Consider the following 22,213-nt stretch of genomic DNA (forward strand, 5'->3'; position numbering starts at 1 on the left):
GGGACAGGTAAAGTTTTTCTGTAAGAGATTGGGATTCTTAAGGCTACAGAGCACCTGGATTCCTCAAGGTTCACAACCAGCAGGCATGCCTCGGAGTTCCTGATCGTTACTTCCCCCCCCCCCAAAGTCTTCTTTGAACCCCCTCCTCTGGTTTGGGATTTGCAGCTTGGGCAAGTGGGGGTCGGGGGGGAACCACAGGCAGAATGAGTAGCAGCGGGCTTGTCTTGAGCACCCCCGTTTCTGACGAAAGCGCCGCATTTACACCCCTCAAGCCAGTCGCCATGGCCAGGGAGACCGCAGAAGACCCGGCTGTCTTTGAGGATGTCAAACCGCCCATACGGATCCTGGAGAATCAGCAGGATTTGGCCCAGGTAAGGGAGCCTTCTAAAGTGCTATGACCTGCCTTAACCCCGACATCCTGGGCTTGTCTGCCACATGGGTTTGGATGGTTTAGAGGGCTTTTCTCATTCGAGATTTGACAGTCTTGGCTTGCAGAAAGGTGGGGGCGATGAATCATGGGAACATTTTAAAACTGCATGCATTCTTTCTCCATGAATCAGGTGTGTGTGTGTAGGTGGGGGTGCGTCAGAGGCAAAGTGGGGGCCTAGTCAAATTTGATTTTTTTATTAAATTTTATTTTAAAAAAGATTTTAAGGTAAAGGTTCCCCTTGACATTTAGTCCAGTCGTGTCCGACTCGAGGGCGCGGTGCTCATCCCGGTCTCCAAGCTATAGAGCCAGCGTTTGTCCGAAGACAGTTTCCGTGGTCATGTGGCCAGCGCGACTAGACACGGAACGCCGTTTAGATTTTAGGCAGATGTAAATTAATGTTGCTTGCCGAGCGTGCTACCTGTTGTTTGTGCCAGATTCAGATTTGGCCCAGCGTAAAATGGCAGAGATTCTGTATGTGTAAGCGGCTGATGGGAACAATGCCTGGCGGACAGAGAGGAGCAGTGGAGAAAAACAGGAGCGCCGCTTCAGAGCACCAGCGGGCCTGGCCGGGGCCTTGTTGAGACCCCTTTTGGAGAGGACCTCCCAGGCAGCGGCTGTGGCGCTTTGGGCCGGGCCAGGAGGAACCGACAGACTCAAAGGGAGGGAGGCTCCCAAAGAAAGGTGGCCCTTTGCCGAAGGCGTTTGGGTCTCCTTTTGCCCAAAGAGGTTTGGGGAGGGTTTCCCTTTCTCCCTTCCCTCTCCGAAGAGGAAGGTGCCTGGAGGGTGTTTTCGAGCCATTGCTTCAGAGGAAGGCCTGGGTGGGATCACCTGCCGAGCTTGCTGCCTGGGCGCTTGTTTTTCAAAGCACTCGAAAGGAATTCTCCTTGAGATTCTCCAGGGCTGCATTTTTTCCCTTGAACAAGGGAGATAAAAGGGTTGGATAAGGAGGTGAGGCAGGGAACCAAGCCGCAGCTCCCTCCTCCTCGGTACACACGCTCACCCAGGAGGGGAGGGAAGGGGGCGGCCTGTTCCTTGGCGCTTCCATTTCTGACGGGGAGGAAAGGCACAGGCAGCGCCTCTCTCTGTGAAAGGCAGGCTGTGGGGAAGTTGCCACAGCAGGGTCGTTCAGGGCCTGTACGCCACGCGTGGCCCCAGCGTTTCCGGGGTACCTCCTCGGCCTCGTCTCTCCGAGCTGGAACCTGTCGTAAAGGTGAAGGTGGATCCTTCCAAGCGAGAGCTCCTGTCTCGGGGTGGGTGGGTGGAATGGGGGACCGAAAGGCGAGTTGACTCTCTCTCTGCCACGGCAGGCAGGGTTTGACAAGTAGCCCACAAAGGCGCCATGTCGGACGATGGCCGCAGCGGGTCTGTCTCGGTCTTCTCTCTCCAGTGGAGGGCAGTCCACCTGTCCTCAGGGAGGCTTGTTGAAACTTTAGGGGTCCTTGTGTCCATTACAGCTGGCACATGGGGGGGTGCTCCTTAAATTGCTCCCCCCTTGAAGTTCTCACTCTATGACTCACCATGCCAACTAAGCGGCTATTGATTCCTTCCGTGGGGGAGGGGGGGTTGGGAAGCAGGAAATGATGGGGGTGGGGAAGTTCTCTTGGGGGATGTGGTGACTCTGTGTGCGTGAGTGGCTTCCTCCCGGTGGAGGATCAAGAGCAAGAGCGGACGGAAGAGGCACAAGGGCCCTCAGCCCTTGGAGTGTCTGCTCCTTCCCAGGCTTCTTCCCCTCTTATTATGCTCTCCCTCCAGGTCTCCACCCAGCCCAGGCTGGGTTGCTCAGAAGGATGGGGTCCCTTGGTCATCTTAGTCATCTGAGCTGCCCTGTTGAGTCAAGAACAAGCCGGCGGGCGGCTAGCGTGGGCGCAAGGGTGAGGAGGCACAAGGAGCCCTCTGCCTGAGAGACGGAGGGGTTCTTGGCCTTGGACTTCAGGGGCCTTCCAGGAAAGAGCTGCTCAGGGGAGGGAGGATTTGAAGCGGGCTGGGAAACAAAGCCACTGTAAATGCAACTTCTCCCATGATATCGGAACTAGCCGTAGGGTCAAAGTCCACCCCATCAACTGACGCCTTGCTTCCCTTTTGCGGGTTAGAGAGATCGTGGACTCCAGGAGCATCGGGGGGTTCTGCCTTCCGGTTTGTGGAGATGCCAAATGCCCACCTTGAATGAATTCTTTCATTTGGGCCTCCTCGGGCACCACAAAGCCTCCCTTCCATTTTCTCTCACGATGGGCATGTTGGCTAATGATTAACCTCCAGCAAGAGTCTTCCTGGCGCCATCTTGTTAGTGGGAAGCGTGTCTGGCTCAGGAAGGGAGCCATCGTCAGGACTGGCAAGCAAGAGGGTGGATGTTGATTTTTCAGAACAAAGGGGGCTGGGAAGGTCTTGGGTGTCTGCCGTCTTCGATTCCCACCTGAGATCCTCTTCTTCACATCACCATCTCCGTTATGCTGGCTGAAGTGGTGGAGGTGGGTAGTGGCCTTTCTAGTTGTCCCACCAGTGCTATAGCCCTCCGGGCCACAGCCTAATGGAGAGCGGACTCTGCAGTGGACTCCCAGCTGAGGTCAAAAGCTGGTCCCAACCCCTGTTTGCAAATGCAGAAGAGCCATATGGACACTGGCTATACCTCAAAAAAGGGGTCCAGGACGGCCTCGCTAGCCCTTAGGCCATTTTTGAATCCCCTCCACAATGTCGCTGTGCCTTTTCTTTAAAGCAAAGAAGAAAAAAGGCAAGAAAAAGTGATTAGTCCTGTTCTTCTGACTTCCTGCAGGGCCGCTGAGCTGCCCAAACCCCAAAGTAAAAGTTGATATCTGGACGCTTCTACCCTGGGTGTCCCCCCACCCTGATTTGGGGGCTTTTCTGGTTGTGGTGTGACTGAGAGAGGCTGCCAGACCCTTCTGGGTTGCCCACCCCTCCTTTACGTATTCCAGAGTCCAAAATGATGCTGGGAGATAAGAGGGCAACTTTTGGATTTCGGCGTTTAGGTGGCGTAAACAGATCCGAGGGCACGGGATTTTCTGGGTGTGAAGAGCAGCTTCTTTTGCCTAGGATTTCCTGGAATGCATAACCGAGAGCATCTGTCAAAGCCAAGATCGTGGCCAGATTCACTGGGGCCTTTGATCTCCCAAGTGAAGAGTTGGTTTCCCCTGCCAAGGGAGGGAGGCAAGGGAGGGGGAGATTGGCAGTGGCTCCTTTCTGACAAAACTGCATCAAGGTGTGTCTCCTGGAGGCTCGTTGGGGCAAACACAGCTCCCGGCTCCAGCCTGGTGGGTTGTCTTCCTCCTGGGGGGGTCGAAGTAGTAATTCAAGCTGTTCTTTCCTGATATGGATGTGCCCCCCCCAGCCGCTGCTACATCCCCTTTCCCAAGGCAATGTCTGCTTGCAAGACTCTCAGAAAGCCGCCGTTTGCAGGTCTGGCTGGAGGAGTCCAGAGCAGTGTCCCAGAGGAGATTTTCATCGGTATAGCAAGCCCAGCTCTTGATTAATTTTGCACAAGTGGTCATTTAATAAGGAAGGCACGTTGAAGGCCAAGCTGGCGAGAACCGTGTGCCCTCGAGCAGAGGGAGAGCAAGTGATTTGCGGGTAGAAGCCCCAGGGCAGCCTCTCCAGGTAGGGCTCAGGGAGAATCCTGCCCAAGAAAGCCATGGCTGCCAGTCAGAGCTGGCAATCCCAGGCTAAAGGGACCAAGGGCTCAACTGAGCAGAAGGCATCTTGTTGTATCATAGGCAGAAAAATGGAGAGAGCCTGAGAGGGTGCTGTTGCATATGCCTGTGTGCGCGCGCATGCATGTGTGCATGCGCACATTCTGCTTCACTTCAGAAGGATGTGGGTTTTCCTTTAAGCTTGGTCAAAAGTGCAGTTTGGGCTCTAGTGAGCCTTCCTTCTGGTGGTGGTGGTGGTGGCGGTGTGAACAGTGCAGAAGTTGGCCTGGTCTTTCTCTCAGATCATTCCCTGAGGCTGCTCCTTCTTCCCAAGATTGGGCACTTGCAAGAAGCCCAGGGCGGAAGCCGCATCATCATCAGCCGCATCAGTGAAACTGCCCAGGAAGGTTCTTGGGCAGCAGGACAGAATGAGGACCACTGCAGGGAAGACTTGGGGAGACGCCATCCATTCTTAAACCAGACATGAGTATGAAATGGCATGCCAGCCCTTGAGTAAAACCCAATGATTCAGTGGGTCTACTCTAGCTTGGATTAGCTATAGGATTTAGGCCTGCAAGTGTAAGCATTCATGCTTGTGGCTTCTCCCAAGGACCCTTGGTGAGCTTGTACTCCTGGAATAATTGCTGCTACCACCATCTTGGAAGGTAGTTTCCAGAACGTATTGGTTCCTGTTGCTTACGGCTGTCTGGAAGGGCCCAGCAGGACTCATGGCTGGGTTTGAAAAGCAGCTTGTGGGCGGCCGGGTCTTAGTTGCCAGCAGGAGCCGACGCTTCCTCCATTCTCCAGGCAGGACGAAGCATCTCAGGGTATGTTCTGCTAGAGGAGGAGGAGAAGGCTTGACTGGCACCAGGGCTGTGTGCTTCTATATGGAGATGATTGGGGGGGGGGGCTCGCCTGCTCCCATTCCTTGTTTGCTCCACCTTTGTGGCATCACAAGGACCCCTCCAGCCCCCGTGCGCGGTGTCAGGTTTTGGCCCTGAGGTCTCAGGGAGGGAGATGCCCCTGGCCCAGAAGCCCTGGCTGGGCTACTCATTAGGCTGCCGTTACTTTCTCGTTGCCTGCCTGCTTTCTCACGATGGGAAGAAACACAAAAGCACCGACGGGCCTGATGTTCAGTAAACCAGGGACTCATCCTGCAGCCACGGGCACATCACTCTCCTGGTGTTTGTTGGCCTTGACAAGAGATGGCTTGTCTTTTCTCTCTGTTTGGAGATCTTAATTTAAAAAGAGTCACGGCTCAGGAGCCAAGAAGCCCTTCTTCCTGCCTTGGCCTGGTCGTGCCTCTGAGACCCTGGATGTCACTCTCCAAATCATGACAGTTTCCAGGATTTCAGTCCTGTGAGGAGGGGGAGAACGACCCAGGCCCAGCTGGCAAATGTGCTTCCCAAGTGGGGGCAAATTCAATCTACAACAAGAAGCAAGCTTGAGCAGAGAGGAAGAACCCACCTTCTGGAAGTGGGTGGGGGTGCACACTTTTACTTATTTCGTCAAAAGGCATACCAATAGTTTAAAAAAGTGGAAACCTTGATACTCAACAAACTGCAAGGAGCTGCCTTTCATAGCCACGCAAATATGCTTCCTGGAGTTTGTTTGGTCTCTGTGGATATGCATGCGTGTGTATGTGTACTCATTGAGAGAGATCACAGATCATGACAAGGGCCCTGTTTAGATAAGCAAGGTACAAGGTGTCAAAAGACAGACGTTGCTGATGATTAAAAACCACCTCCTGCGTTGGCGTTCCCCCAAACACATTCAGCTACAAAAGGCAACAATGCCATTCCTTCTCCTCCCAGGGGTGGCAAAAAGAAGCGTCAGGGCAGAGGGCCGAGCCGAGGCTCTGACCACGAAATATCTTCGGAGGGGGAGCGTTTGTGTCCCTCTGCAGCTGGGCCCCTGCAGAGGTTGGAGGGGGGAACCAACTCTGCTCTCTGCCCAGGATGACCGGGGGGGGGGCTGCAGTCTCTGACAACACCCTGAGTTCTGCAAGGCCTGGCCGGATGAAGAATCGCCTACCATGCAAAAGCTCTCTATTTTGCTTTACTGCTCCAACACAAATGATGCAACCTTGGTTTTTGTATTTGTTGGCCAACAACGACGACAACAACAGCAACAACAACAACAAAATGTCCCCCACCCTGGGCTTGACTGGAAAGTCGTGTGAGCAAGAAGCTGTTCTGGACATCCGTTCTTTGTTTCCTCGTAAACCGGGCCAAGCAACGCAGGCCAGACCGCAGCGCAATAGACCGGATCCGCTTTGTCCTCGGACTGCTTCTCCATGTTTTCAGCTGTTGTGGGGTGGGAGGGAGGGAGGGAGGGAGAAGACAGCTTCCCCCCCCCCCCGTCATCCCCTCCCGAGGGCCTGGTGCCAAGAGAAGGTTGCTTGGAAGTGCCTGAAAGGTGTCCTGCCGGTTGCCTGTCCGGGTGACCAAGCCTAAGGCCAGCCTTCCCCTGAGCCCTCCGCTTGGGTTTCTGATGGCCTCCCTGCTCGTCCCTTCTGTGCGTCAGTCCAAGGTGGAACCTGGGCCCGTTTGTCGGAGGGAGCCGGCCCTTCTTGGAGCCCTGCCAACAAGGATGAGATCATGTACAGAGGGCTCAGGTTCCCAGCACTTTCACGAGGAAGTGATCACGTAGCTATCACAGGTAGGAGTGGAGGTGAACACCTCCCACGCTGGGCTGTTTCTCTAGAAAAGCCCGTCGGCTGCCGGGATGGGGCTGCGGAACGGCACCAGGGCAGACCCTTCTCCTGGGTTGCCGGTCTCGGAGGACCCCAGGAGGGTGTCCAACGAACAGGACTTGGCAGTTTTTACACCCCCAGTGAAAAAGGTGCATTATGTCTCAACACACATGGGAATACTCTGCTTAAAAAAATTGTTCACTGCTCTGGCTTGAAAGGAAAAATACCTTTTCTTTTGGGGGAAACATCATATTTTGTACGAAATATATTTTTCCCTTTTGCATAAAATGGACTTCGTAATTTTTGCTGAAAAACTCTTGTTGTCACATCCATTGGGGGTAAAAGCCTTTGAAGTATTCTGTCATTACCTGTGAGAATGGAGTGAAGGGCGATTTCCCGCCTGGTGCACTCCCTCTCTGTGTAAAAAGAAAAGACTTTGGAAAGACTTTTTTCCGTGGAGCGGAGCAATGCCAGAGGGCAGGGCTGACATCATGCCAGCTGTGTTTTGGGGGTGGCGATCCATGATCTCCGGAATCACCCACTGGCTTCAAGGAAGGATTCCTTCCTGTTGGTTTTTTGTCCACATGGTTGTTTTTATGACAAACAAAAAATAAAGCATGCCTCTTGTGAGCCAAACATCCTTTCCCGAAGTACCAGTTTGGTTAGTCCAAATCCTGCTGCCTCTGCTTTGGGTTAGCTGCCCCCCCACACCCAGGGAGGGGGTCTTTCTCTTGCCTGTAAGCATTCCCATGGGCAGCCAGATACAATGGGCATCAATACATGTTGAGTGGTGCCTATGACCGCTTTGCCCAACCTGAAGTCTTAAAGAGGCTGTGGGGGGTACAAGACCCATAATCCCCAGCCAATATGACCCTGCCAGCTGGGGAACATTCAGTGCCGCCCAGCCAATGGGCACAAGGCTGAGGGAAGGATGGTTGCTAAAACCACTGTTAAGAGACAGACATAGTTCCTTCCACCCTCTAATGTTTCACGTTGGACAGCATCTCATATTCCGAAAAACTCCAGCATGAATTGGGAGTCTTTTGGGACCACTCTGCCATGAGTGTTCCCTGCTAGCCTGGAAAAAGGCAAGGGATTTCAACACTGGAAAGGAAAAGGAAAGGAAAGGAAAAGAAAAAGGAAAGGCAGGATAAATGCATCTTTATCTATTGTTGCTGTTTATTTCCTGGTATGTCAATGACATGCACAATGATGTAGAGAACAATTTCCCTATTAGAACAAGAGGGCAGAATCCAGCATTTTAGATAACCTTTCAGTAGAAGGTGGAATTCCTTAAACCTAGAAAGCATCTGAGCCCATTGCAGGAGCTCTTCCCACCTCAGGCCATTTGCTTTCTTTGTTCTGTGATTGGTCTCCAGCATGGGATTCTTTCCAAATCTGATTTCTCAGACATGGGAGTCTGCCTGAATGGTGTCTCTCCAGCACCGATAAATAGGCTTTCAGCTCCAGTGGCAGGTCATCTCTAAATCCCGTTTCTGCCTTGAGTTTCCACTGTTTTTATTAAAAAGGAAAGGAGATCCGTGCAGACCCTGCGAGCCAGTGGCGTGGTGAGGGGATCTGCGACCCTGCTCTCTGGGGTGGTGGGACGATAGGACCCTCTGGGGCTGCAGGGAAAGGGGGCAGCAGCCACCAGGGCCAGGGGCAGCCTCCAGGCCAGCCCATACTGGGGGGGGGGGGGCGGGGTGTGCCGCATTTCAAAGTGTTTATAGCTAGGGGGTGGGTTTCTTTTGGCCATGAGGGATTCTGGGAATTGCAGTCCAAAAAACGGAATGGTTCCTGTGCTCTGCCAGATCAAGAGTGGAACAAGAAGCAGCTGGATCTGAACTTGGGGGCCGTCTGACTGCAAAGTGGCAGAAGTGCAGTGGAGGTGGAGAGGAGAGCACAGCCTTTTCCCTTTTCTTCCCAGTTTGGGGGTTACTGGCAGCCGGGACTCTCCTCCCTCCCTGCCTCCACCCATGGGTAAAAGTGCCAAGGGCGGCCGCCCAGTGGGCATTTCTCTGCCAGCCGGATTTGATCCGCCGACTGGCATTGCCTTCCCTGGGAAGCAGCAAGAAGAGGGCTTCTGTGCCCCCCCACCACTGCCACAGCATGCTCCCTTGGGCAGAGCAGGCATGGTGAGGGGCAGGGAGTGGGTAGCCCCCCCCCCGCAGGCTGGCCAAGCCACCCTCCCCTCCCCTCCCCTCCCCTGGAGCTCTTATCCTCAGAGATTTCTAGAAGAAAGAGACAGAAACTAGCTGAGCTGGAGGTCAATACCAAGACTTGAATGATCAGAGGAGCAAATATTTACCTTGGTCAATATTTTACTAGAGAAACAATAAAGATTGACATTGAGCCAAACAGGGATAGAAGTACGTGCATTCTGTTGAAAGCAGTATCTTTTGAAGGCATGTATAGGCCAAAAGTGTTGATGGAGCTTTTAAACAGGGATTTTCCTCCAGTCCTTTTGTGATTGATTTTTAGGCATTTGGCAATAACTGATTTTAAAAAAAACAACACTCACTTTCTCTTTCTAGCTCTCCCTCTCCCTCCCTCCCTCTCTCTCTCTCTCTCTCTCTCTCTCTCTCTCTCTCTCTCGTGCGATAGAGTTGGTAGAGGTTGGTTCTCTCTGAATCTTTCCACTTTTTGTGCATTTCCACTCCCCCCCCACCCCACCCCCCAGGTGTACCTTGGTCCCTCCCGCTATCTGCCTGTGGTTTGGTCTAATCAGAACAATCAAAGGCTGCAATCTTCTATTATGTGGGGTAATCCCTTAGGAATTCTCCACCCCCCCTCCAGAGATCTTGGGTACAAGATGTTAAGACTGGCACACTGAGAGCCTCATCCACAAGGCAAGGCATGGGGAGGGGGGAGAAACGGGGAATGGAAGAGCCCTCTCCACCCCCACCCCCGCCCCCACCCCCGCCCCAGAGAATCATCACCAAATGCTCAGAGGATCTGTGTAATTTGTGAATGACTTCGCTGTTGCCAGGATGCGTTTGCTACGGAGGGCTAGCGTTAGTTAATCGTGCCCGTCTTCATTGTTCCTGTTTTCTTGATCCAGCCATGGCTGAAGCTGAGGGGGATTGGAGAGGGGTGTGTGTGTGTGTGTGTGTGGGGGGGGGTTGGATCGATCCAGCCTTTCCCTCCTGCCTGCCTGTGGGAGGCCTCCCAGCCTCACTGCCCTCCTCACAGGAAAAGCACAAACCTATTATATGAAGGTTTTCAGGGGATGCGAGGGGTGCTTTGGCAGGGAGGCCCTGCACTTCAATCCAGTTTTGTTTTCCCCCCCCCCCTTTTTTAAAAAAAGCACTCTCCAAGGTCCTTCCTGGGTAAGAAGGCAAAGAGCCAAGCAGGATTGGGCCCCAGCCCATCCCTCTTTTTCTACCACGCTTCCCAGCATTGCCCAGCCAGCACCTCTCTAGTCTAAAACCAGTAATATTTCTGAGTTCTGGAGGACGAGATTGGGGTCCTGGTGATGATCATCATGTGGTACTTCCAGAAGAAGTACTTCTTAGAAGAAGTCGTTTCTGCAGATTCGTCTTTTTTTGGACTACTGTTACAACCCCCAGAATTCCCCAGGCAGCAGACCAAGCCTGTTGTTGTTGCTGTTGTTGTGGTGGTGGTGGTGGTGGTGGTGTGCCCTTAAGTGACCCCCCAACCAACGGCAGCCCTGTGATTAAGTGCCCTCCAAAGGGTCCGGCCCTTAACAGGTGCCTTTTTTCTCCTCCCTCCCTGGAAGTGAGGAATAGTGGGAAAGCATCCTGATGAAACTCCACAGAGGGGTTGGTCACCCTGGGAGAGAAGACTTATTGGCCCCAAACAGCAGCTAGAATGGGACAAAATCGGGCAAAGGCTGAAAGAGTGTCATTTCCAGAGCAGCCCTTCCCAAATCCTCCCACTAGCTGTCCATCCTGGCTGTGGGGAATCTGGGGGCTGCCGGGTGAAATAATAAGCACTTTCCCAAGTTCTGGATTTTACTTGGGAAGAGCAGGCAGGAAAGACTGAAGCCCCCTTTCCCCGTGTTTTGCAGCCCCCACGAGGAACAGTGTCGGATAGAATTGCTGTTGTAAAGTATAATGAGATCGGGGGGGGGGGCATCTGTGGTCTGACTGGGCCTTTTTTACCCCACATGGTCTTTTTCTATCTGCGCCTCTTTGTAGGCTTCGGCTGCAAGTTGATCTCACCGTGCATCACCATTTGTGCGAAGGGGTGCCCCGCAGGTGTGTTCTGGGGAGGGCCGTCAGACCTGGTAGGGCCAAGAGCTGCTCTCGTGTTGCGCGTGTGATCTTAGCAAGCATCCTTTCCACTCTCGGACTGAACTCTCCACTTCCCTGCCTCCTCTTTAGGCCCGCTCCGAAATGGACAAGTACCTCTCCAGCCACGCGCTCCCCGTGGTGCCCATGGTGTCGGCAGACAAGAAGTACCGCCGTGAGAGCGCCTCCGTGGTGGACGAGTATTTCTCCACCGAGAAGCCCCCTTCCTCGCCTTACAGCGTGAACATCAACTTGATCCTGCCGGACACCAACCACCTGCGCACGGGGCTCTATCGGCCCTCCAAGCCCGTCGTGCCCTTTCCTCAAATCAAGATGGAGCCGGGCACCGTCTTTGCCCAGCCCTGCTCTTCTGCTTCCGGAGCGACCCAGACTCTTCCGGACTTCACCAGCGTCTTCAGCCTGCCTCAGTCGGTGGCCGTCAACAACATCTTTGTCAAGCAAGAAATGCCCTCCGAACCCCCTCTCGCCTCAGGCCCGCAGCCCGGTTTGCTTTACCAACTGCCGGTCGGGAGCAGTGGGGAGATGACCACCATGGCGCATTCCACGTGTGGGACCACCGCCATCAGCACCATTACTGGTGTGGCCATGTCCACTGGCAGCTCTGTGCTGGACTCCCGGCCCCTGTCCCGGGCTGTCCGGCCAGGGGGGCAGGCCAAGCCTCTCCCCCAAGCAGCTTCCCCAGGCAGCTTCAACATGACCGGGGAGTTCTACCCCGTGCCAGGGGTCAGCCTTCCCCCGTCGCCCCCCAACTCACAGCCTGGCAGCCCAGAGAACCAACCCGAGCTAATAAACACCATTTCGCCTCCGCCTCCCTACGACGCTGCTTTCGGACTGAAGCTGGCCCCGCCTGGCCAGCTCCCCTCCCTTCCAAATGGCCTTGGGACCCTCTCCCACGGGGCCGTCGTCCTGCAGGCCCCGAAATACAACCGGAGGAACAACCCAGAGCTGGAGAAGAGGCGGATCCACCACTGCCATTACCCCGGTGAGGAGGCCGCTGGAGCTGAGCGGCGGGCGGGAGAATTGGGGTCTGTCTGGAACAGGGTCCGGGGAATGTGCCTGGGGGGGGGAGCCTCGTTTGCTTGCCTCAGCAAACCCCACAAAAGTTCTTCTTGCACCTGAACCGCCAATTATTATGACCCGTGAAAGCTGAGGCTCAAATACAGGAGTCAGCCAGTCTCCAAGATGCCACCAGAGTTTTCATTACCCAGTTACCTTTGGGGTGGGTGGGTGTGTTTGTGGAGCAGAGAAGACGAGGACAACTGGATAGGTTTAAAGACAAACAGGGCTTATTGTTAGGCAAGGCTAAAATTCCAGCCAAGTTGACTTGGAAATTCTGCTGCCAATAAGAATGAGGGTGTTTTTTTGTTTTTGTTTTTTGTTGTTGTTGTTGTTTTTGCGGGTGGTAGGGGCATTTCATCCTTCCTCCCCTTCATCCTCCTTTTGGTTTTTTTGCAGGTTGCACAAAGGTTTACACCAAAAGTTCACACCTGAAGGCACACCAGAGAACTCACACAGGTATGTGAATGTTTAGGATGATGTGTTTGGGGGAAGGGGGGGATTTATTGTAGAGCAACTTCTCCCCTCCCCTCCCCACCCCCACAGCATTAGCTTGCAACTCAAAAGAGTGATTTGTGTGTTGAGTGAATGGCTTTTTATAGGGTCTTTGTTTCTGGGCGGGGGGGGGGGTTCATCCCTAAGTGCTTAGCTAGGAAAGTGAGGCTCTCCCAGAGGCTGTCAAGTGGCAAGTCCCATCCTTCCTTACCAGTGGCCATACTGGCTGGGGCTGATGGAACTTGGAGTCCAGCAGCACCTGTATCGTGCACGTGATAGCTCAGGGACCTGCTGATGGCTGCAGCCAAGAAAGAGGTCAGTACACTGGCCAGTGAGCCAGGGCGGACCCTGGTTTCCCTCTTCTGTCAGCAAGGCAGGAGGCTTGAAAGATGGAACCGTCACAGCCCCCAAAGGACAGGAAGGGGCTGGTGAACAGTGTGGGCCTCTTCCCTGAGCCTCTCCTTCTCTTCTCTTCTCTTCTCTTCTCTTCTCTGGCAAGGGATACCAGGCAAATCATGGAAGCCAACGATGACTGGAGGGCGGTGGGGGGCACTTTGTAAAAAGATTGCCATGAATGAAGACGGACCTTACTAGTTTATGGATGGGGCATGGTGTCCTCATTCCTTCTGAGTTATTCATTTGGTTTTTCATTTTCTCAGGAACTTCGAAATATTAAATTTAAAGACCCATTTAAGGCAAATTTAAAGGCTTCCGGGCAGATATTTTTTTTTTCAAGATCTATGCCAGAAGTAATTTTTTTAAGTGTCCAAAAAAAAAAAAAAAAAAAAAAAAGCAGAACAGAAAGAATAAGGCAAGAGACATCTCTTGCTGGGTTTGAATTCCTAAAAGTTGCCTTTCCACACACTGCAAGCACAGCAAATGGCGTCCAGTTGGTAAACATGGCAAGGAACCATGAGAATGAGTTCCTTTTTACAAGCAGTTCCCCAAGCCCTGCTGCTGTCGGACGTTGCAAGAGGGGAACCGTTTTGTTTTCTTTCTTCTGGGGATTCACAGTCAGAGCCGGCGTTGGCCCTGCAACAGCCTTGGGAGACTCAATAGGGGACGTTGGCATCCCTGGTCGGATGGGCCCAGAAGGGCTGCCGGAGCCACTGTCTGGAGCTGCCCTGCCATCTTGCCCGGGGAGCAGGAGCCCATCGGGGACGAGGGAAAGCCTTCGGTTCCCCTCCTGACACCCAGCTCAGCCGTTGTCCAAAGCGGACTGTTGACCCTACCGGGCACGAGCAAGAGGGCCCTCGTCTTTGGCAACCTGCTGAAAATAAGCTGCAAATTTAGCTCTCCACCCACCTTGTATGTTCCTGGGGAGGCTGTAAAATTCTCCACGGGCTGCTCGTAAATGGCTCAGAATTTCTTCTTTAATGGAGTCATAAACCGACATTTCCGTGCCCAAGGCCAAGGCGCTCCTCTTTGTTCTGGCCTGATCCAGACGTTGACCTGCTCTGCACCTGCTAGGCAGGATGTGTGTGTTTCTCCTTGCGCCGCTGTGAGGCAGGTGTTTTTGGTTCTGTTCTGTTTTGCTTTGTTTTTTTAAGAGGAACACACTGGGTGCAGAGATGGACTGGGCACACGTTCATGTCCATCTTGGGTGGACAAAGCAAACACCCACCTTTGACCAGGGCAGTTCTGCTTCTGCTGGATGACCCCTGGCTATGGCTATTTCTCAGCCCTGCCTACCTCGCAGGGTTACTCAGAGGAGAGGGTAGGGGCTGGAAGGGGCTCAGCGCTGCCCTGAGTGCTCCTCCATGGAGGAAGTGTGGCCTTGCTCTATGCCTCCACCACCTGCACTATGAACCTGTAGCTTGAACACTGCTCTGTGTGGGGGGGCAGAAGGAAACGACAGTCCACGAAAGCTTGCACTGGGATCAATCTGCTACTCTTCAGGGTGCCACAAGTCTTCAGTTTTAGTTTTTGTTGTATGGGGGGGGCTTAGAGGGGGGCTGATTAATAGAGGAGACAGTGGAGTCCAGCAAATGCAGGGACCCTCTTCCAGCCCACTGACCAGATGCCGTTTCAGATAGATTTGGGGGATCACCTGCCAGTGTTGGGTGGATGAAGACAAATGGGGGGGCCCTCAAAAGAAGCAAAAGAGCTGCCTCTTTAAGCTTCCAACTCTTACCGTAACTAATTGAGAGGGTCATGGGGAAGGGGGCCGTTCCCATGGGGAGCCACCGATGCTCCCGACATAATTGTTCTGGAGGGGAAAAAAGGGAGCCAGAGGTGGGAAACTAATTAATTAAGGTCCAAACCTACCCTTCTAGACTCCTCTTTGGAACTTGTAGGACGGGATGCAGAAAGGCTGGGAAGGGTTTCTCTGGAGGAGAGGGTCATGGGGAAGGGGGCCGTTCCCATGGGGAAAGGAGTCTAGAAGGGCAGGTTTGGACCTTGGGAGGAGAGCATCTGGCCCAAGGCCTGAGGGGCTCCACCCCAGTGCGTGGCAGCCACTCAGCGAGGCTCTGCAGGGAAGAAGCCCACTGGGCAGCCGGCCCTTTCCCAGTTACGCCTCCTGGGCAGGGGCTCTCTGAATGGCAAAGCAGTAGCCATTAGGAAACAGGATGAAAGCATCAGGACTTGGCCTCTTGCGATTGGTGGCCCCTTGCGCCAAAGCGCTCCCGTTCTCCTTCCCCTTCACCGAGAAGCGCAAGGCTGTGTGCAAGCGCGGGAGGCCAGCAGAGCTGGCCCCCAGCAAAACACTGCCTGTGCGCCCCCAGACCACGATGAATTTGGGGGGGGGGGGCAGCTGCAGGGAGCCACATGTGGCAAGCATGGAAAGGCAAGGGTGCCCAAGGGTCATGCTTGGAGAGAAGCCGCACGAAGGAGCACTGGGGGGCACATTGCCTCCTCTCCAAGCCTGCTCCCCTGGCACCTCTGGCAAGGTGCAGGATCTTGCCAGCTTGCCTGCTCACTGGAAATGTTTGGCTTTGATAACAGCAGGGCTTGAAATGGTGTGAGCAGAGTCTCGTGAGTTTGCTGCTTGTGTAACAGAACGTGTTGTTGTTTGGGGGGGGGCAAATTATTTGGTTGCATCTCCCTTGTCAGCTCCCTGCATGCCTTCAGCACCTCTGCTCGCCCGGTCTTGTCACAAGCATGTCCTGGGTCAGCAGATCATCCCGGTAAAGACTCTGCCTGCCTCCCTTGGGTGTTTCTCTCTGTCTCCATCATCTCATTAGCAGAATGACTTGTTATTTGAACAGAAACCGTTTTCCTTGTTTACGGAAGGCTTCCTTTCCTTTGGGGGCTCTCCTGCAGAATTGCGGAGGGGGCTGCAGTGTGCCAGTCTTCTGATGGCTTTTTTTTCCCCTCCCTCTCCCTCTCCGTAGGTGAGAAGCCCTACAAGTGTTCCTGGGAAGGCTGTGACTGGCGTTTTGCCCGATCAGATGAGCTCACCCGCCACTACCGCAAGCACACCGGGGCCAAGCCGTTCAAGTGCCTGGCCTGCGGGCGCTGCTTCTCCCGTTCCGACCACCTGGCGCTGCACATGAAGAGGCACCAGAACTGAAAGGGCACGCTCCTGCATCCCTCTCCTCCCCACCCCCACAAATGGGAGAGGCACTCCCACCCTCCACTTTGTACATAAGATCCCAACAGCACTGCGAGGAGGATGATCAAAACCCCCACACCTGGTCTCCCTGGATGCCACCATATGCTCCCGACATAATTGTTCTGGAGGAAAAAAAAAGGGGGGAGCCAGAGGTGGGAAGCAACTCCCTCTTTAACGTGGAGCTGCATTCGGCTCCAGAAAACACAGAGTTTAATTTTGCTTCTCTAAAACCATTGAGCCCAGTGTCACCCGGGGAAGGGCCGACACTCCGACCTGCAGCCGCCACTCTTCGCCCCTTGGAGATTTCCCGTATCCTCCGGCTGTCGCTCCTGGGCGTGTGGATGCAGGGGAAACGGTGTGCCTGGCGCTGCTCAGCCTCTGGGCAGGAAGCAGCCACCACAGGTTTTGCTCCCAAATGATCCTCTTCAACAGGAAGGAATGAGGCAGAAGGGGAAAACAGGTTGCCTCACGTGCCGGACCTTCCCGAACGGGTGCCCACTGAGTCTCTTTGATATTTCTGCTCTCCTTGAAGGAGCTAAACTGGACCAAGGAGGGAGGAGTTGTGCTTCTGCATGGAAAACTCTCGCCTCGGTTCCCTCCGCCTCACGGGATGCACTGAAAACAAGCCCTCTTGGTCAAACGAAAGAAATCGGCCCTTTCCCGCCACTTCCTTCTTCTCTCCGTCTCCCTGCGCTTCCTTCGGTTGTGGCCGGATTTTGAGGATTTTTAAAGCCGCCACGGAACGGAAACAGCTCCAGGTCCCTCTTCCTCCCCAGGTTCGGGCTGACCTTACAAGCCCACGGCCTCGGAGGGACTCCTGATGGCCACATGCAATGAAATGCAAGGTGTGGGGAGCCGGAAACAGACAAGAGGGAAACTACAAAGCTAAAGAGCCACAAGGAGAGTGGCAAAAATAAAAGAAAGAACAAACCACCCCAGACTCAGATGTTTCTGTGGACTGCCTCTCTAGCAGAAATGGTTCGTCTGGACCGAAGGGCAATGGCTGGGGGGGGGGGGCTGTCTCTATCCCCCCCTCCCTTGTCCTTCCTCCCCATGGTATGTGGAAGCATGGTTTGAGTTGCCTGGAACTTTTGGCTGAGAACTAGCCCTGGGCCTCTTCCTTTCTAAGCACTCTGATGTTGACTCCGAAACAGGTCCCCGGGGCCAGTTTTGCTTTTGAAATCAGCTGACAAGGGACTGTGTCACGATGACTTTAGCCCAAACCAAGGTAAGGTGTAATTCTGGGGTTCCGGGTGGGCTCCTTTACCCGATGTTTGCCCAGCAGGGCTTGTGCTTCCAGAAGGCAGTGCCCCTCTCCCCCCCCCCCCGCCCAGCATCCATGCATCTGGGGCGCTCAAGGCACACTGGCTGCAATTCGTGTGTCTTGGAGCCTACCCCGAAGATCATGGCGCCTGTCAAAGAGGGCTACACGAAAACTAGAGCATGCAGACTTACCGGCAGGTGGGTTGTGTCTCAAGCCTCCTTCTGTGCCAGGCGGCACAGGAAGGTGGGCGCGGATTGCCATGCCCCAAGAAGGTGGGGGGGGGGCAGGCTCCTTGTACATAGCAAAAATATGGGGCTAAAGTTAGCTCAAGGCAAGGTGCCCGTCTCCTACTGGGCACGCGTCCACGTGCGCCAAAGTCTCTGAGTAGCATGACGACTTCCCCAGTTATAGCAGAGCCATTGGGGAAGGGGAAGAGAGACAAAAATATCTATTTATAGGATCTGCTCCTTTTCAGACCCAGTGCCTTAGACGTTGCTACGTTTGGCGGTACGGAGCCCTTAATGCTAAGTCTTCTTGCTCCCTTGAAGTCCCCTTGATTTCAGTGGGTAAATGTAACTAAGTTTCCAGCTAAAAGAATCAGGCCCTTTCTCTCTGACCAGGTCATGCCCGTGATTGCATTCACTGGTTGGAGTTCCCTTATCTTTCCATGATGATGGAGATCTAGCCATGTTAGGAAGCAGACACTGAATGTGGCAAGTGTTCAGTGCGTGAGACAAGAGGTTCCAGCACTTGCCCCCTCTCCCCCCTCCCCTCGCCAGGTGGGGTATGCTGCCTCCGCCAGGCTGTGGGAAGGGCACCGTTCAACCCCCCCTCCCCATTTTGTTGAGAACAAAACCGGAGGCTCAGACATCTCCTGTTGATTCTTTTGTCTTTTTGCCCCTAAAGCTGGAGGTGTCTTTGTATATAGGAAGGAGAACTGTACAAAATTTTATATATGCCGAGTAAGAATTATTTTTCCCCCCTGTTTTTATATGTAACATGAACGCAGAACTGAGATTTGGAGAACTGGAGAGCGTGGCTGGACAGTTTGTATTTGCTTCTTTGGACAGATATAATTGACGTGATATTTTGTAATAAAACTGTAGTGGTGACTTGGGATGGTGTTCGTCCTTCTAAAGGCCAAAAACCTGATTCCGCCCCCCTCCTCCCATCACCTCCCCTTTTTCCTTGAAAGACCCACATTTCCAGTTTTCAAACCCAGCAGCATTTGAGTGGTCTGTAAATTCACTGAATGGGGCAAAGGATCATTCAGTGTATGGGATCCACCCTGCTAAGCATCTGGGACACTTTAATGCATCTGCCAGCTAAGAAACGGACTGGGGCTTGCACCAGGTTGCTGAAAGCTTGTGGCATTGCAGACGTCCACGAACAGAACAAAAAAACCCTGGCATTTCCCTCTTATCCCCTTATAAGGGGTCGGTGGCACTCACAAGCTCTCTCCCCACATTTATCGATGCTTCTCCCAACTGCCCCATGGCATTTGGGGTGCAGTGGGGGGCTGGTTTAGAAGACTGAATCTCTCTCTCTCTCTCTGGTCTTTTTTAAAAAAAAAAATCAATAAAAAATGAACAGAAAACTGCTGTTGCCTGAGTTTCTTCTTCCTTGGAAGACTTTAAAATCCATATGTGTATTACTTTTGCAAGATATCAGGAAAGGGAATGAAATACAACCAGTGCATTATCACCACTGCCATAGGAGTCAAGTCTGGTGTGTGTGTGTGATCTGTTAGTATTTGGAAAGGGCGGATACAGTACAAAGCAAACTGGAGGTTGTAGCATGGCATGCATGACGCACCAGACTCCTAGTGGGGAGGGAGGGGCAATATCCTGCTTCTCCTCTGGAAAATCACTTCCCATGTATGGAACCTGTCTGTGCGCTAGCACCAGAGAGTGAATGAGAGGCCTTGCGCAGGACAATGTGGTGCACACATGGATACACACACAAACCTACTTTCTTTACTTCGTCCCCCTCTGCTTCACAATGGGGATCCGGGCACCACTTGGCCATTTCAAATAAAATCTGAGGGCACCGGCCGGATCTAATTGCCACAGGCCCCTTTTCTCGGTGGTCTGTAGCTGGTGGGCAGCCTCTGAGGGGCAGACACGAGCTGCACCATTTGAAAACCCAGAAAGGTTGGTAGCAGATTCCTCAGTCCAGGTGGGAATTCATCACCTTCCCCCACAGTCGGCTTCCTTCCTTTTGGAGTAAGGGAGCTTCGTTTTTAGAGAGTGTAGGTAAACACTCCTCCTCTCCTAGCTTTTTGCACACCACTCCTCTTCTGCTCTGGCACAATTCCTCAACCTCACCATCCCAAAAACACACCTTCAAACCTCTCTCTCCTCCTTCCTGAACTATTGGCAGCAACTGGAGAACACAAGAAAACCTCAGAGCCCAGAGGCCTCCCCTCCTGCCCCTTCCCCGCACAGCCTCCCTCAGGCAACGGCCCCCATTCCGGCTCCATGACTCAGGAGCAAAGAAAAGGGCACAGAGGGACAAATGGAAGGACGGATGGCGTCACCACTTTTCTCTATAGAACAAAGAGTGCCCCCCCCCCCCAATCACCAGCCAGCACAGAGCAAAAGGAACACCCAACGGCTTATTTGTTCGTGGTCTCAGCAACTCCAGACACGGATATCTGGTTTCTTTAACAGGAAGAAAATTCGCCACCTGTCAAAGGTGGAAATACCCCTGGACGGGTGCAAGGCAAGGAGGAAGAGGAGGAGGAGGTGGCCGTGAACTCCCGGGGGGGGGGGCTTTGTGACACCAGCCCAAGTTTCATGGGGAGTGGAGGCCCCCGTGTGGGCAGAACCCCGTGGAATGTATATGTAGGAAAAAAGCAACAGGGCCAACTAATGGGGACGGGCAATTGTGTGTGTGTGTGAGGGGTTTTTTTTAAACCAATCCTTCCACTGGGATTTGGGTGGGGCGGGAGATGCAGGAAAGACCCTCGCTTGAATTCCTAGACAAGCCGCACGACTAATTAACAGCCGGAGGAACGAAGGTTGAGAACCACCACAAGAGAGGAGAACATAGTCACTCCTCTGCCATCTGCTTTCTGAATCTTTTCCTCCTTAGCTACCTCTTGGTTTCCCTCCACCAAGAGCACGATATATTCGCGCCCCTTAATTACCTTCTCTGCCTGCTTTCTGCCCTCTGTAGGTGGTTGTTATCCTGATGCAAAATGATGTGGGTGGATCCTAGCAGTTTGGTCTGATTCCTGCTGAACGGTTAAGTTCCTCTCTGGTCATAGTCCAGGATGCTGCTGGAACACCCAAGCAGTGGCCCCAGTGGCATAATGCCACACTGCCTTGCGCCCCCACATGCAACCCACAAAGCAAAGACCGTGGCGCTCAGGGAGGGGGCAGAGCCCCAGCAGGGGCGGTCTCTTTCGCACAACCTCCCTGGACGTGCACCGCCAAGGTGCCAAGCGCACCTCAGGAGGAACTGCAGGCCAAGCATCCTGGACTCGGCCACACCAGCCGCTGTTCAAGCGGGAGCCACAGGGCCCTGCCCTCAGCTATCCTCTTCCATTTGCTGCTTAATTACAGTGAGATTAAAGGCAAAGTCGGAGCCGGCCATCTGCCAGCCAACCGGAGCCAGGCTGGGTTATTAACTGACCAAGTTACCAAGAGTGGCAGCAGACAAAGGAGGAGGAGGAGGAGGAGGAGGAGGAAGAAGAAGAAGAAGAAGAGGAGGAGGAAGGAGCTCACGCCCATTTAAGCAGAAAAACTTTTCAGAGAACATTTTGTAAAAATAGCTTGCATTCTAACTTGTATTGCTAAATATGCTTGAGAAATAGTTCAGAAAAGTGTGTTTCTGGAGTACAATAATCAACACACACAACCCGGCAACCCCCAGGATGAGTGGCTACAGACCATGCTGAGGAGCTGTGGGAGGTTCTCCAAGCTCGGGGGGGGGGGGAATGAGGACACCTGGAAATACGCCATAATAGATTACCACCTTCCCAGGTATTAGACTGGAGCAATTATCTATTTAAGCTGCCCCCCGCCCGACTCCACCCCGCTTACCCAGCTCCTGCCACCAGAGTAGTCTTCTCAGAGCAGAAGACGCCGACTCCGGCATAAATCTGCTTTGCTTCCTGAAAGGTTTGATGCAAGTAGACAGCAAACACCAACTGCCCTGCAGGCAATACAGACATTTGAGATCTTTTAAAAAGGAATATTTAAGAGAATCCTGCAGTGCCCTCTGCTGGAAAAAAAAATACCCAACACAAAACCACACGTCACACCCACTGCATGGTCCAAGCAGGCGGGGTTCACAGCTAGTGTGGAAGCTGCTGCTGTAATCTGCTAATTCTGATCTCAAGCAAGGATTAGTCAGAGAGCAATACGTTTGGAAGGAGAGAAATGCATGCTCTTTCAAAGGCCTCAAACATTTGGCTTGCACGGAGCAGTTCAGACTCGTGAATCAACAAGGAACATGGGGCACGGGGGGGGGGGGCAATGACCAGCAGGCAGAAGATTTGCCCAGGCTACCCCGGTTGATCTTCCCTCACCTTGTCTTCTCAATGCCCCCATTTTCAAGGAACAGAACAGCTGTGAGTGGCTGCCCAGGGCTGGAGAGATGACCCATTATTGCCCGTTACCCTTGGCGGCTTCTGACAAGTGATAAATACCCCAAAGGACCAGGCTGGAGACCTGCTGCCAGACTGGAAAGAAGTAGAAAAGCATGAGGTTAAGGAGCAGGATGCTGGGGGACACCTGCCCCCTCCCTCTCCCCCCCCCCTTGAGGACATCTGGGATTCTTGTATGGAAGTGTCCCGT

General features: G+C 53.5%; 1 protein-coding gene across 1 annotated transcript; it reads left to right on the forward strand.

Moving 5' to 3' along the window:
• Window position 1: 1 nt before the first annotated feature.
• LOC110080170 (Krueppel-like factor 5) lies at window positions 2-19,005 on the forward strand. Its single transcript, XM_020795850.3, has 4 exons — window positions 2-371; window positions 11,110-12,019; window positions 12,493-12,552; window positions 15,924-19,005. The coding sequence occupies exons 1-4, from the start codon at window positions 204-206 to the stop codon at window positions 16,100-16,102; spliced, it is 1,317 nt and encodes a 438-aa protein (XP_020651509.3). The 5' UTR covers window positions 2-203; the 3' UTR covers window positions 16,103-19,005.
• The last annotated feature ends 3,208 nt before the right edge of the window (window positions 19,006-22,213 follow it).

Source organism: Pogona vitticeps, chromosome 11, assembly GCF_051106095.1.
Source record: "Pogona vitticeps strain Pit_001003342236 chromosome 11, PviZW2.1, whole genome shotgun sequence".
Classification (NCBI taxonomy): domain Eukaryota; kingdom Metazoa; phylum Chordata; class Lepidosauria; order Squamata; family Agamidae; genus Pogona; species Pogona vitticeps.